At 35.9% G+C, this 16,759-nt stretch overlaps 2 protein-coding genes across 2 annotated transcripts; both read right to left on the bottom strand.

The window, feature by feature from the left end:
* Positions 1-13,346: 13,346 nt before the first annotated feature.
* On the bottom strand, positions 13,347-13,827 carry LOC119767710. Its single transcript, XM_038256983.1, has one exon. The coding sequence runs from the start codon at positions 13,825-13,827 to the stop codon at positions 13,357-13,359; it is 471 nt and encodes a 156-aa protein (XP_038112911.1). The 3' UTR covers positions 13,347-13,356.
* Positions 13,828-13,904: 77 nt separating this feature from the next.
* Positions 13,905-14,502, bottom strand: LOC119767669. Its single transcript, XM_038256783.1, has one exon. It carries the CDS (start codon positions 14,476-14,478, stop codon positions 13,999-14,001), a length of 480 nt encoding a protein of 159 aa, XP_038112711.1. The 5' UTR covers positions 14,479-14,502; the 3' UTR covers positions 13,905-13,998.
* Positions 14,503-16,759: the final 2,257 nt, after the last annotated feature.

Below are 16,759 nucleotides of genomic sequence, written 5' to 3' on the forward strand. Positions count from 1 at the left end.
TGGCTTTGGAATCATTTTTTTTACAGATGGATTTTGAGCAAAAATCGCAAAAATGTCAGGCAATGATTTCAATTTTTCCAACTTTAACATGCTCCCAATGAAAAATGTCGACTTCTTGGACTAATATGAATTCTGCACATTATGGGTAGGACTCCTAACTATGAATTAAAGTGAAATAGGGGACAATTTGAACGCATTTTCAAGGTTTTAGAACAAAATATGAAATATGAGACCATTTTTTCAGTAAATATCAAATCGCGCTTTCAAAACTTTTTTTTTAGGAATTTTTCATTGTACGAAAACATTGTTCCTGAGGCAAAAACCTTTCGAAATCCGGGTGAGCTCAAAGTTTTTCACAAAATCGTCCTTTTTTGGGACACACTACTGCGCAGGCTCAACTCGACCCACTGAGAATTTTGGCTCGAGCCTCGAGTCGATCTGGCTCTAGATCGAGCCTGAATTGAGTCGAGGCTCGAGCCAAAATTCTCAGTGGGGAAGAGAAGCATGAACATTGGGGCGTTGTTCACGGTTGTTTGAATAAGACAAAATTGTTGAATTTCAAGTGTCTCAAAAGGATTTTATAAGCACTATAGCCCCCGAAGCTAGCCTGAAATTTTGAGCGCATTTGGTTAATGTTTAGTTCTGGAATTTTTTGAAAAGGTCCAATAATCCAAATTATGAATTTTTGCTTTTTGGGTGTTGTTAAACACCCCTGACTCAAGGCGGTTTCAAAAACACCCAAAACGCAAAAACTGAAAATTTGGTTTATTGGACCTTTTCAAAAAAAAAAAAACAAATTCCAGAGTTGTTCCACTCTTGACCTGAAGTTATAATGGATGTTCAATAAATTTAATTTATTGAAAAGTTGGAAGCCCTGCCATCGAGAGCAGAGGCTGGCAGTGTGCGGTCCGCGAAATTTGTATTGTTTTGTCGGTAGTTTTTATAGTTAATCGCGTGAAAAGTAGTGAAAAGATTATACAATGTGTAGATTTCATGTGGAAAGTGAAGATTTCCTGCAATTTTGGGAATTTGGACTGTTTTTTTTTCGTGATTTTTGTTTTCTACTCCGCTTGGTCACGGGTTTGACGGTTTATCAAGGCGGCTTCGCTCTTGCAGTCAGGGGTGCCAGGTTGCCAGATAAATCTGGCATTGCCAGTTTTTTTGAGTGCCAATTTGAAAAAAAAAATTTCAATTTCTTCCTCGAATTGTTTTATTGATGCATTTTGTTTATTTTGTAAATCTATAATGTATAAAAAGTGAAAATACACTGTTTTTGAACACAAAATAGCTAATTACTTTGAGAAAAGTGGCTTGCCAGATTTTTCCAGATTTTTTGCCAGATTTTGTTCTGTTCAGACCTGGTAACCCTGCTTGCAGTAGTATTAGTGTGAAATGGGCTAGCTCGTTCTAAGGGTGGTATTCATCTCGTTAGAAAATCCAAATAGTGCGAAAAAATAAAAGCAGTTTATCAAGGAATATTTTTGGAAGTGTCATCAAGCAGCGCTCAAGCCATTTCATCTGATACTGGAGAAAGTATTGCAGATGGAGAAAAAGTACTTGGAAGATCAGCAAAGCTTGGTGGGCGGTCTGCGATCGAAATAATATCACAGATCTTCGCTACAAATTCCTAAGATGATTGTGGACTCGATTTTTGATAGTGTTGCGAGGGAGAGAGAAATAAAAACAAAACAGAACAGGAATTGAAAATACGACACATGCTGGATAGTTTTGTTGATATTGGTTCGCGAACTTTTTGTAAAAGATTATTTTTAGAACAAGATCAGTGAGGAAGGCAAAACGTGTTCTACTGTTCGTCACAAAATCTTCGTTTTTAAGCAATTTACCATTGACTGATGTGATTCTAAACCAAATTGTGTATAAAGATGTGCAATTTACTTGAATTTTTTTGGTTTTATTGTTTATTGTCAAAAAATATCAGATTTGCATCAATTATTTTTTCAATAAATAAAAATGTATCATCCTTCTTTCCATTAAACCGGTTACAAATCACTTTTTCAGTATCTCCGCGGGATGCTTGCATTTGAATTGACGAATTTGCCATTCGTACGTTTCACCTTGGCAGTCTCCGTATGCATTAACCATATTAAAAAACCCATTTGTGTGCAAACAGTGCTGAGTTTTTACATTTTTTATGTAGAAACATCCTCGTTTTCCGCTGGGCGTAATTATCCAATCATCCATCGTTCCTTGATCCGTTCTGGCCAGCAAAGTGTACACGTGTTTCCCATCAGTCTCGTACAGCGGTTCCTTCGTCTCGGCGTGGCTTATCTTGTAATGGTCTCCTTGCTTCTCGATAATCCATTGCTGGGCCACTTCAGCGTACGACACGTGACGACGCTGGTTGTTATCGCGTCGTGATTTGACCAAAAATCTTTTAATTTTAAAGTTTCTTATTTCCACACAACCCACTGGAACTTGTTGGGAGAAAATAACGGGGACAAGGGCGAGAAGCAGAAATAATGTAATTTTATAATTCATTGTAACGAACTTTTTCTCCCGGGCGGAAAGTGAGTTGGTGGTGATAACTTCGAACTATCTTGGCTTGTTTATTCGCATCTTGCTGTAAACTCCTCGAGTTATGACGACTTATGAAACCGACTGCGTATCATGGAAAGTATATTCCATGATCATACTGCATTATCTACAGTTGATATTGAGCTGTTAGTGGTAGTTTTTTGGACTTAGCAAAATTTCGAAAATTTTATTTTTTTATGCTGATTTAGAAAATTTGCAGTCACTGACATAATTTTCAATTTCCAACACTTAGAATAATTTTCATGAGCTGATATTTTAAAGTTTGATTTTATTTATGCTGACTTTGAAATTTTGCGTATATTTTTAATTCTTTACTTTTACAGAAAAGCATTTTTGGGACTTAGAAAATTTTGGGAGTTTGGAAACATGATAAATTATTTTGATGTTTATTTTTGCTTTGAACCAAAATTTCGGAAAAATCGTCGAAATTACAGGAAATTTTCGTCCGATTTTTACAAAAACATCAGTTTGTTCCTAAAATAATGTCCCTAACAAAACGTCTTCATTGAAATTTTGAAATTCGAAAGTTGGTTTTTAATAATTATTGATATATACCCCTACAAAATCGTTCCGGCACTTAGAAAATTTACGGGATCCGTATCACGACAAGATTTTGGTAGAATTTATTTGATTTTTGGACTTAGCAAAATTTTGGCTTTCGACCAGTAAAATATTTTCAACACTTAGAAATTTTTCGAGATGAGGAAACCGAAAAAAATTGGGACTTAGATTTTTTGGGAATTTGGAAACATGATAAAATATTTGATTTTTTTTTTGCTTTGAACTAAAATTTCGGAAAATTCGTCGAAATTACAGGAAATTTTCGTCCGATTTTTGCAAAAACCTCAGTTTGTTCCTAAGATAATGTCCCTAACAAAACGTCTTCATTGAAATTTTGAAATTGAAAGTCGGTTTTAATAATTATTGATATACCCTACATAAATCGTACCGGCACTTAGAAAATTTACGGGATCCGTATCACGACAAGATTTTTGGTAGAATTTATTAGGTTTTCTGGACTTTGCGAAATTTTTGCTTTCAGCCAGTTGAATATTTTTCAACATTTTGAAAAATTATTTTGATAAGAAACATTACCAGGCTTTTTGAAATTTTACTGTGGGTTTTTGGACTTATGCAATTTTAGGAATATTTTCATAAACTTTTATTTTTAATTTAAAAAAATGGAATATAGAGACTTTGGATTTTTCGTGATTTGGAAAATGATTGTGACATTTTGGCAATTCAACGCTTTCTCCACAATTTTTTTAATGAGTTTTTAAAGTAAAATTATTTTTCAACTTTGAAAAATCTTGTTTTGATGTGAGTGCGTATATTCCTGCAATATTACTCATATTTGTGAAGAGGAAGAAGGGGGAGGTCTGAATTGTGGCGGGGTGCATTAAAACCAATACAATTATTTTGGGATCAAAATCTACTTTATGAACTTGATATGATTTTTGGAAGATTTCAGTTGTTTGCTACTATAAACTCAACTTGATGTGGCATTGTTGGTCAAATAAACTCAACAAGATTTTTCGCAGATACGCCTCGAACAATTTATGTTCGTGGCCATGTTCGGTTATCTCTTAACCATACCCTGGGGTGAACTTGACTTGTTCGTGTTTTTACGAACATGTGTAGATTTTTCCAAGATGCAACTTTCTGCCCGGGCTACTGTAATCTTGAACTGATTAACATCTCGATTTGATTTTATACATTTATTTCAGTGATATTAAACACCTATTTCAATGTGAAGATACTGTTTATTGATTTAGTTTAACTATTAGCTATCTGAGCAAAAGTAATCAGCACAGGTACACTTAGCTCATTTACTATCTGATTACGATGAATTTAGGTAATCGAAATTTAACAATATTACAATAAGTATTAAAAGGATAGCGGCAAAAATGTTTGTTCAATTGCTTTTTTTGAATTTAAAAGATTTAATTTTGGTCAAGATACAATTATTGCTCAGCCAACAATTTCAGTATCCAATTTCAATAGTATTGGAAAATCTAAATTTTCATGCATTTTAAATGCATTAATCATGCTTTAGATTCAACCGATTGGTAGAAAACTGTGATAAGTTACAATAAATACAGTTCCAATACTGTTTCTTCCCAAGTTCACTCAAATGCAACCAACACTGCTGATACTCTGCCTAGCCCTGGTTCCGGCCATCCTGGCCGACCTGGAAGTTCCGCTGGGTTGTGTCGAAATAAGAAACCGTGACATTGACCGATTCCTGGTCAGTAGCACCCCACACGACAACGATCGGCGCCACGTCGGATACAACGCCAAGGCTGAGCAGTGGTACATCGAAAAGGACGGCAACGACTACCGGATTATCCACTACAAGTTGGGCGAGGAGCTGATCGAGTCGGCTCAAACGTGGAATGGGAACTATGTCTTCACCTGGAAAGCCCGAGATCACACGTTTAACGGGCTGTGGAAAATCTACCGGGCTGGGCCAAAGACGAACTATTTTATCATAAGGAACGTCCGGTTTGGACACTGCCTGTGGACCAAAGGAGTAGGGGGCTGGATCGGAGCCTATCCGGAATGTTACGGTTGGGAGTTTCAGTGGCAGATTCACAAATTTGACTGCAAGAATTGAAATGCTAGGTTAAATAAAGTTTAAGTATTTTTGCATCTGTTTAAACCGCGTCGATGATTCAGTTCTTCAATTTCTTATCAGTCGCGAACATTTATAGCATAGCGTAGCATAGCATAGCATAGAATTGCGGGTCTGCACCACGCTGTAGGGGGTGCCACAATGGTCAATTCAATATTCTTAGACAATTTGATTGCTGCCCGGTACATCCAAAAATATCTAAGAACGTAAATTTCCACACTGAGCTCCAAGGCTACGCCCATACAGTCCCGTGGGGATTTGGGATTTGCGACTTTTAAAAGTGAACAGAATATTTTTGCGAGGTTCGGAATGGAGGTTAGAGGAATTTCATCGGGCCGATGAAAATGGTTGAATGCGTATTGTATTAAATGATTAGGATGTTTGTAAATGTAAATGTGAGTCTGTAGAGTAGTATCTAATAAGCATATAGTTTGTTATAATAATAAATAATAAATATAATAAATATGATAAATATAATCAAAATAATTCCAGGAAACTGTAAAAAATAGCGGTATTAGAAAATATAAATGTTCCGGATATTTCCCACGCTGTTTTAAAAAGTTTCGTTGATTTAAGTAATTCAATCATTTATGGTATGAGGAGATGGTATGTTACAGAAAAGAAATAGGACAAGGAATGATATGAACATTTTAATAAATCATATAGTGAGTAGAAATATTTACATGTAGACATTTAATTCAAAATAATTCCGGGAAGCTGTAAAAAAAATCGTTTTTTTGTAAAAAATAACAATAATTTAAAAACTAATACTCCAGATGGAACCATAAATAAAACACCAGAGACACAAGAATCCAAATACGCGGCTTCGCACTGGCGCGTCCATCCCGGGAGTTCCCGGGACAAAAAAAAAATCCCGGGATTTTCCCTAAACCGGGAATTCCCGAATCCCGGGATTTTTTTTTATAATTTGTCCCGGGAAAAGAATAAGGAAACAGATTAACAGTTCAATACTTTGTATTCGATAAGGTTTTAAAAGCATTAAAAAATTTGCATTCGGCATATATCAAGATTTATTTGGCTTATAAGGAAAAATTATTTAAATTTTAGTTTACGGATCCGCAAAATAATTAACGCTATAAAAAATTTCTTTAATTTTTTTTTTAATGTTTACGTTAAAAGATGATTTTATACTTAAAAAGTGACTAAAAGATAATTTGTAAAATATGTTTTGTATAAATCATGAAATTCCAAACTTTTCTAAAATATTACATTGGATGGATTCGTTTCTTTTTTTCACAGTTTAAATGAATTTTTTAAAGCTTTTGTAATCATTTCATAAAAAAATAAATAAAATATATAAATAAAAATCTTGAGATTATTAATATAGAATAATTTGAAACACATTGGATTGCTTCGGATGATTCTGGGTTCGATTCCCATCTGCTGCAACCTTCCATCGGATGAGGAAGTAAAATGTCGGTCCCGGCCTTGGTTGTTAGGCCGTTAAGTCATTCCAGGTGTAGGAGTCGTCTCCATGCCATAAGTACAAACAACACACCAATCCAAGCCTACTCCGGTGGAATCGCTGGCGGCGATTGGACTCGCAATCCGAAGGTCGTCAGTTCAAACACTGGGGTGGAAGGTTCCTTGGAGTAGAAAGAGGTTTGGGTGCTCTCCCCATTCAAGCCTTCGGACTCCTAGGTTCGAGCAGAAACTTGCAATAGAGACCACAAAAGACCCGGTGGTCGTTAATGTGGATGGTTTGATTGATTGATTTTGGATTGCTTCATTAAAAATCCAAAGCACAACAAAGAACAAAGAACAAAGAGTATTGAGCTAATTCTTTGATTTTTAGCTTGAAAGGCATAACAAATTTAATTAAAACGTAGATTTTATGGCTGTTTCAAAAATTTCCCGGAAACCCGGAAATTCCCGGGATTTTAAAAATATTTTTCTCGTTTCCCGGGAAATAAAAAACCCGGGAAAATTGGATGTTCTACTTCGCACCTCACACAGAATTTCACATGAACACGACCAAGAATACAGCACAAAAAGAAAACACCACAAAAATCCATCTTCCCGGCACTGCTGCTCACACGATACTCTTCACAATAGTTTTTTTTCTAACAACAACAAACCATTTTTCCGAGATATCGTCAGTTGAAAATTACAGGCTAATTATGTGACACTTATGATAGCTTTAAACTTAAAAAAATGATTAAAAATTGATTGAACAATTTGAACAATTCAAAAGTCCTATTAATAACCTAAAACATTGCCGAAGACACCAAATCAATCAGAAAGTTTCTCCTCATGATAAGGGTTCAAAATATTCACAAGCTTATTTTGAAATTATCTGTAGGGCATCTAATTTATTCGAGTTTAGATTTTCCCTGGACACGGGAAAACATATTCTTTGAATCCCCGGTATTCCCAGGATCCCGATAATTTGTTGTTTGGAAATTGGAAACAGTTGATATCTACGTTTCATTATATTTTTAAGTTTTTCTAGCTTAACATCATAGAATTAGCTCAATACTTTTAATAGGTGATAATCTACACTTCAATCTCAACAAGGACTTTAGATTGGTGCGCTGGAAGTGGGGACGCAAAGTCGTGATTATGCAAGTTAATTTTTTTGTGTGCTTTTGTGTCGCTGTTCGTATGGGGTGAGTGATTGTGGTAATCGAATAATAGCATGACTTACTGAATTATTTGTGTTGTGAGCGTAATTTTCGTTGAGTAATTGGTGTTTTTGGGATTTTTTTTTTTTTTGAGATCTTAATTAATTGTTTTGTGATTTTCAAAGCCCTTCCTATATCATCGTTGATCGGAAGGCACGGCGTCGGGTAAATTGTGTATAATGTTTTGAATAAGGTTTTTTTTTATGGTGAAAAAGCCATTTCAATATAATGATCGAAAGACGCACTGACATTTTGGATTAATTAATAGTGGAGTGAAATAATTGTGTGTGAGTGACTTTGTGTGTTAACCAAAAAGACCTTCCCATAGCATCGTTGCTCGGAAGGCTCGCCGACGGTTCTGTTATGAAAGTCCTCCCCATAGCGTCGTAGCTCGGGAGGCATCGAAAAGCCAATACCTTATCCTACTAACCCAAAAAAATAATAATCACGTGATGCTTGAAGGAGATGCTGTGGATTCAACGGTCTCAAGCGGTATCAACAAGTATATAGCGAAAAACTGTGTGCTTGATGAGTCTGCAACTTCAACTATCGGACTAACATTCCTCCCTTTCGTTGAACTGCAGGCTTCTTGGGAGGGCGCCGGTATTGACTAATAAAGTAGGGATCTTCAGAGGTTAAACAGTGAACGGATGGTTGGCTCCCACTGATCATTTTTGATTCATTGTTTAACTTCAGCTGATCTGTCAATAACGGAGTAGCAGCTCATTGGCAGTCAACCATGCTCATGCTCATGCTCATCTCAACAAGGACTTTAGTTTTACGATAGCTTAAATTAAAAATGGTTTTGTTTTTTGTTCTTTGTCATGCTTTGGATTTTAAACCACAAATTTTAATCCAATGTGATTCAAATTAAATTAGTGTTATAAATATATTTCTATTATTTTATTATATGATATGACTAGCAGAGCTAAAAAAAATTCTTTGATAATGTCTAAAAAAATGAAACGACGACAAATATAATTATACCAGTCAATGTCAACAGTTATATCAAACTGTTGACATTGACTGGTATTATATTAAAACATATTTTATAAATTGTCTGTAAGTCACTACTGGGAAAAATCGAGACGGGATTTTAGAGCAATAAATTTGTATATCGGTGTACTAATTATTTTCTTATGCTCCTGTTTCAAAACATTCTGCCAAAAATGGCTTAAACAGCTACCTTAATTTGTTAAATTTGTTCTGATCTGCCCCAGATGCCGGTGTTTATGAAAAACATTAAAATTGATATTTTCTATCATATTAAAAATCATAAATATATATGTACAATTATATAGAAAATATTTAATACGTTAGGAATTTTACGAGTCCATAAACTTTTTTTTTCAACTTTCCCTACTATGCCAAATAAATGCCCTTATATGCCAAATACATATTTAAACCCAAGTAACATTTTAGGCTTTATCAAAGCTGTCACAACCGCTATAAAACCTATCAGCCAAAATCATCATTAAAACCACTAAGTCGTAACAGCCTCCCCAGAATCCCGATAAACCCATTGTTATCCTAGTCAGGAGTTAAGAAAAATTGACGTTTTATACGTCTTCAAACGTCATATCGACGTCGTCGTGCTATCTTGTCGCACCCGCCATTTTGACGTTCCGAGAAAAACGCGTTTTAATGTTTGACCTTGAATATTCAAAAACGAGAGCACGCAATGCAAACAATAACAAACACGTTTTGTTTGGCTCACCATTCTGTGCATTGTCCCAAAGTTTGGTTGAAGTTGCTGGAGTCCCGAGTTATAATCACAAATGTTTACGGTAGTCTAGCTTGTACGTGCGACAAACGCATCCTGACTTTCCTGGCCTGAAATCCCTTTGGCCTTTTGTCGCACTTACATTAATTTTCATGGAGTGACAAGATAGCACGACAAGATTGAAACTAATTTCATATGTAAAGTGACAAAAATGCACGGAGTTTTTTCGGTTTTTGTTGAATATCTCAGGATTGAAATCGAATTTTGGGGATCTGTGAAGGTCAAAAGGTGAGGCATTGTGAGCTTCACAAAATGGCGTTCTTAACTCATTTGGCCCAAAATGCACTTACGACAAGTTAGCACGATGGCGACGATATGCCAAATAGGTTTTATTTTGGCAAAGTCTTTGTCTTTGTCTTGCCAAATGATAAAATGGAAATGGTTTGCAAAAATGGCAATGATAGATATTGGAGGTAATCAAAATTATTTGAACGCTTATTTCTCGCGATAGAGCGAAAAAAATCAACTCGTTTAATAAAAAATCATTATCTGTAATCATAGTTTTAAATGTTAAAAAATATTTTATTGCAATTCTCTGAAAAAAAAAAGTTTATATTGCTTATAAACATCTATCGTTACATTAATTATATCAGAAATTTATCATAAATGAGTGTTCTCTATTTCATTCAACCATGGTGGCGGTCAATCACATTCAATCAGAACACGCGTTTAGCGCCATATTCATGCATTGCTAATTGGCCGCGTTAAAAGCTTTTTCAGGAGCTTGTGGTTTTCATTAAGCTTTTTGCATGCCTAATGGCACTTGACAGCTAAAACACCCTTCGTTAAAAAAAACGTTACTTAATCCACCTTTAGGTGGTTGGTGCCTTCCTCATATTCATAAAGTCAATACATTCAGTAAAAATAGCAACATTCCCCCTTAACATGTTTAACAAATCAACTTTATTACTCATTTCTTTTGATATGGTTCGCAGACCATCAATATTTCTGGCTCATCGGCAAGGTCTGATAAAAAAAACCTATCCAACGATAGTTCGCATGGAAGATTCAGACAATATTTTTATCACAATATCTGAAATCAAACCTCTAAAAAGTGTATAAATAACACTTAAGTGCCAATAACTTTTAATAGGATTGTCAGATCCTTGATGTTTTAGGCTCATTTGAAAGGTCTTTCGATTATCTAACTAACGATGGGTCGCATGATAGACCCGGACATCATTTTTACTGAAATATCTGAGATCCGGCCTCCAAAAAGTGTATAAATAACACTTAAGTGCCAATAACTTTTGATAGGATTGTCAGATCCTTGATGTTTTAGGCTCATTTGAAAGGTCTTTCGATTATCTAACTAACGATGGGTCGCATGATGGACCCGGACATCATTTTTACTGAAATATCTGAGATCCGGCCTCCAAAAAGTGTATAAATAACACTTAAGTGTAAATAACTTTTGATAGGATTGTCAGATCCTTGATGTTTTAGGCTCATTTGAAAGGTCTTTCAATTATCTAACTAACGATGGGTCGCATGATGGACCCGGACATCATTGTCATTGAAATATCTGAGATCCGGCCTCCAAAAAGTGTATAAATAACACTTAAGTGCTAATAACTTTTGATAGGATTGTCAAATCCTTGATGTTTTAGGCTCATTGGAAAGGTCTTTTAATACCTTTCTGAAAATGTATAACATGACAGGGTTTCAAAAACCACCCTTTTACAATCTTCCGGACATACGCCAAAATCGTTTTTAGCATAACTTTTGAAGTACTTTACTAAACTTCATAATTTTCAATAGGGACTTATGGGACCCCAAGACGAATCGAATGAGACCAAAACGGTCCAAATCGGTTAAGCCAGTGCTGAGATAATCGAGCGCATATATATTTTTTGGTGCACAGACCCACATCCCTACACACACACACACACACACACACACACACACACACACACACACACACACACACACACACACACACACAGACATTTGCTCAGAATTTGATTCACGTGAAGGTCTACGAGGTCAAATTAAGAAGTTCATTTTTCGAGTGATTTTATAGCCTTTCCTCAGTAAGGTGAGGAAGGCAAAAAATGCAATAAAACCGTTTGGCATGACATTGCCATAGAGTTTTCAAGACTCTCTTAAAACTTTCATAAAACCTTATTGAAAGCCATTAAGCTTTTATTGTCACAAGGTTTTAAATCCGAGGTATAAAACCTTGTTAGAATCTACTAATTAGCTCATGATTATTGGTTATGGTGAATGCCCAAATAAAACAATAAAGCAATCAAGATGCTACCATAAAACTGCAATAAACCTAGGTGGTGACTGGTTGGTTTAAAAATCCCAAGTAACATTTTTCCAGGAGTTCTACAAGAGCTCTTCAAGATAGCTACAGCATAGCAGTTTGGACCGCGGTACGATAAAACTCTCTTCAAGTACTCTTCCAAACTCCTGAAGAAGTTTTGAAGAGAATTTTATCCTACCGCGGTCCAAACTGCTATCTTGAAGAGCTCTTGTAGGACTCCTGGAAAAAATGTTACTTGGGAATGGTACTTGGGAATGCTTTATAATGCTTATCGATGACTAAGTATTCGCTTGTTCATCTATTTCCACAACCAAATCTGCATTTTTAGACCAATTCAATTCAGTTTCGGGAATTCCCGGGACAAAATATAAAAATTCCCTGGATTCAGGAATTCCTGGTTTTGAAAAAATCCCGTGAATTTATTCTCTGTATTTACTATTAGCTATGAGAAATTTTTTATTGGGAATGCCGACTCGGTTCAAACCAGGTCTCAGCCCCGAAAAGGACTCAATAAAAAGCTTATGAAAAAACTCATTTTGAATGATCAGCCCACAAAATTGTTTTGAGACATGAATGGAATAATTTATGATTCAAAACAGCAAATAACATGGACAATATTTAATCAAAATAAAATACTGCAAAATTTAAAAAAAAAATTAAAAATGCGAAATTCTTTAGAATTACTCAGCTTTTATCCCAAATTTACAATTTTTATCAATAATCTCTGTAATGTTAAAGGAGGCTTGATGCGAACATTGTTTTTTTTATTTTGTTTGAAAATGTCCAAGAATTCAATAAAAAATTATCACTCTCACCTTCAAGATTGAAATTTGTGCTGGCATTTTTTTTATATAATATTTTCATCGGAAAGATCGGAAAATTCGAAATAAAAATAATAACGTGAACTTAATTGTTTGACAGTAAAACATGAATCTATATCGTTGAATGTTCACAGCGACGGGTCATGATCGTCATTTGGATGCTAACGTCAGTCGATACACACGAAGTAGAGCCGTGAGAATACCGTGAGCTCAACACTCAAACAGCCGGGCGATACGACGACACATGCTCCACTTTCTCTTTTCCTCTTTTCCTATCTCTTTCTTGATTGTGAGGGTAGGTGTGGTGACAGCAATCATTTGAACGCAGTCATGGACCGAGTGATTGACTTTGCGTTGCGTTCATTCGTTCGGATGTGTGTGTGTGTGAGCGAGAGCAGGGTATAAAATTCAGGCGGGCGTAACGAAAACAAAAGAGCTCATGTTAACTGTCACAAACATGTCGACATTTGACATAATATTTCATGCAAAGGGTGTTTTTTTTCGGAATTGCTAGTAGCAAATCTCTATTTTTTCAGCACCTGTTTATTTAATTCAGTGAAACTCGTTGGATAAATGCCTGACTCGTGCTGAAAATATCTTCTTTTTTCAACTTGTTGCATACACGAGTAGGTATTTCCGTTTTTTCAGCAACTAACAGATTTAATTTCCCATTCGTAGCTGAACTCCGTACAGCCTCCATAACTCGTAACCGCCGTTCTCCACTCATCGGTGTACAGACAATGGTCAAATTTCTTATTTCTGATGTAATAGTGATCCCAGGTTCCCGAATCGTAGATTTTCCAGTCAGCCCCACCATCGTTGATGACGGCTTTCTTGATCCAGGTGAACACCTTGTGGTGCTGAACGGACTCGAACAGTTCTTCGTTCAGCTTTTTGTGCTTGATCCTGTACCACTCGCCGGTCGCGTGCGTTATCACCCATGTGTGTGGGCTCGAGCTGTGCTCCACGTTGCGACGATCGGCGTCATGACCCGACGAGGAGGCCAAATACTTGCTGACGTAACGATTTTTCAGCTGGACGCATCCCGTTGGAACGGCTGCCCAAACCGTAGAAGTCAGGGCTAGTGCTAGAAGTAGGAATAGTGCACTCTTCATTGTTGTTAGACAGACTAGACACGACTAGAATAAAAACTCAGGGATTTTATACAGCATCTCTACTATTTCAATATTTATTGTAACACTATTGAATTCAAGTAAACTGTGTCAAAGGGTTAGTTTACAAGAACAAATAGTTTGTTCATTAAATAAGATCAACATTTTTTCTTCTTAACACTTTACAGAACTTATTTTCCACTCGTACCTTGAGTTGTCACAATCCTTGTAGGCACAGATCCAACTATTCATTTCGTTCGTATACAAACAATGACCAAATTTAACATTCTTTATCTGGAAAAATCCCGGATCTGTCGGCGTGATAATCCACGACGCTCCTCCATCGGTAATCCTAGTTTTTGGTTTCCACGTGAACAAATAATTTCCATTACGATAATATTCCGACTCGTAAAAATCTTCCCCCAACTTTGCGTGCGTAATTCTGTAGTAATTTCCCTCCCGCGTGACGATCCACGTTTCTGCGTCTCTCTCGTACTCCACGTGGCGCCGGTCGACGTCGTAGTCGGTTGAGCTGACCAGATATCTTTCCACTCTGCGATTTTCTATGGTGACACATCCCGTTGGAACGAGTTTGTGGGCCAGAATTGCTGGGACCAGAACCAGCGTAAAACCAACCAAAATTGACGTTGACATTGGAAGTTGAACACTAAAATTACCTTACGTGGAACTTAGAGTACACTCGTTTTGCTTTTATATATGATTTCAAGGCTTTGAGATTTCTAAGATTGATGATTGAATTAATATTTGCCCGGATTTTCCCTCTGTTAGCCGACGGGTTTTTATTTTTTTAAACGATTGATAGACAGAAATGTAAACCAGATTATTTAATACGAGAATGAGTTAAAAGTATGAAAACCATGTTCGAAAATCTTTAATAAAAAAAGCTTTGGGAGAATATATATTTTTTTTGAACTTTAGTTCATGGATTTTTTTCTGCATGCCATCTGGAATTTGGACTGTTTATATTTTGAAAAGATAGTTTTTCTTACAGTAAGTAAAACAATTATTTACACCCCTTGAGCACTATGCACAATTTGTGATGAAACATGTAAACAATTTAAAGTTGGACAGAAACCTAGTACTAAGTTTTGTTCAGAAACTGATGCCGAACATTTTGCTATAAAAAGCTCCTAAAAAGATGATTTCTATAAAAAGTTATATAACAAATACTATTACAGAAATAAAAAATTTCTGTAATAGAGCAGTTCTCTCAGATTTCGGTTATTCGATTTTTTTTTTGTATTTTTTATTCCGACTGAAGCTTTTTTGGTGACTTCGGTATGCCCAAAAATATTGGCCACCGGCCAGATTACGCAGCAAAGTGGCCACAGGAATCTTACTAGAGCGTGGGAAAAAGGGAAAAACGGGTTTTTACTCCGAGAGCAAAACAGAAGTGTGCCTTTTATTTGACAGTACGATGCAGATACAAAATGTAAACAAACCAACAGCGTGTACATAGGTGAACACAGTTTTTCCTACACTTATGTGTTTGTGTTTAGCGCAAAGTGACGTCATTCTACCAACAAAAAATGCCATTTTGCATCATTAGTTTGTCCATATAATTTTCCATACAAATTTGGCAGCTGGCTATACAAAAATGATGTATGAAAATTAAAAAATCTGTATCTTTTGAAGGATTTTTTCCATCGATTTGGTGTCTTCGGCAAAGTTGTAGGTATGGATATGGACTACACCAAAAAAAATGATACACGGTAAAAAAAAAAATTGGTGATTTTTTATTGAACTTTTTGTCACTAAAACTTGATTTGCAAAAAAAACACTATTTTTATTTTTTTATTTTTTATATATGTTTTAGAGGACATCAAATGCCAACTTTTCAGAAATTTCCAAGTTGTGCAAAAAATCTTTGAGCGAGTTATGAATTTTTGAATCAATACTGATTTTTTCAAAAAATCGAAAAATTTCAAAATTTCAACTTCATTTTTCGATGTGATTAAATTTGCAATCAAAAAGTACTTTAGTGAAATTTTGATAAAGTGCACCGTTTTCAAGTTAAATCCATATTTAGGTGACTTTTTTGCCCACCAAAATGAAGATAATGACTGCCCGTATCATTATCAAGTGGCAGATTCCTGCCAGATTTGGTGAAATGCTCAATTTCGTTGAATTAAGTTTGGTAGACCCAAAATAGGTACTAGGCCCAAAACAGGTGCAAATACCCTATAATATCTCTGGGGTTTTAGCCGGATGAGCGAACCAGCAAGTGATAATGCATTGGTATCCTCAAAAATAGCAGTTTAGTGCAGATATTAACGCCTAAGATTAATAATTCGTCGAGATATGTATCCCAGTTGATTGGGTATTAAAACAGTTTTACAAAATTGTGCAACATGCCAAAATTTTGGTTAATTTTGGCCTATTTTTAGTCGATTTGAAGGCGCCTGAATAAAAACAGTTTTCTTAAAGTGGTTGTAACTTTTTCAATAGTTTTTTGTCAGAATTCATCCAGGGATGGAGGACATTTCAGACTACCTAGTAATGCAAAAATGAAGCAAATTTGGAAAATTTTCACCGTTTTTTGTTTTTTTTTTGGTTTTAGGTTTGCAAATCGTTTGTCGTTTATATCTTTGGCAGGAAAGGGCTACCGGGAAGATTTTCAATCGCGACTTATCGCAAGCTAAGAGGGATCGGATGCAACCGGAAGTGTCCAAATCCGTTCAGCCATTTTCGAGAAATTGTAGTGACATTTTTTGGCCAATTTTCAAGTGATTTTATAAGACATTCCTCGGAGAGGAAGCCAACAAATTAAAAAAAAGACCTGTTTCGAAGAGAAAGGCTCATGACACCCCGGGATTCAAACTGACGACCTTTGGATTAGAGTCGCTTGTAGGCAGTCCAACTGCCTACAAGCGACTCTACCGAGACAGGACCTGGGGAGATGACTCCTACACCT

This window comes from Culex quinquefasciatus, chromosome 2 (assembly GCF_015732765.1).
Source record: "Culex quinquefasciatus strain JHB chromosome 2, VPISU_Cqui_1.0_pri_paternal, whole genome shotgun sequence".
Classification (NCBI taxonomy): Eukaryota; Metazoa; Arthropoda; class Insecta; order Diptera; family Culicidae; genus Culex; species Culex quinquefasciatus.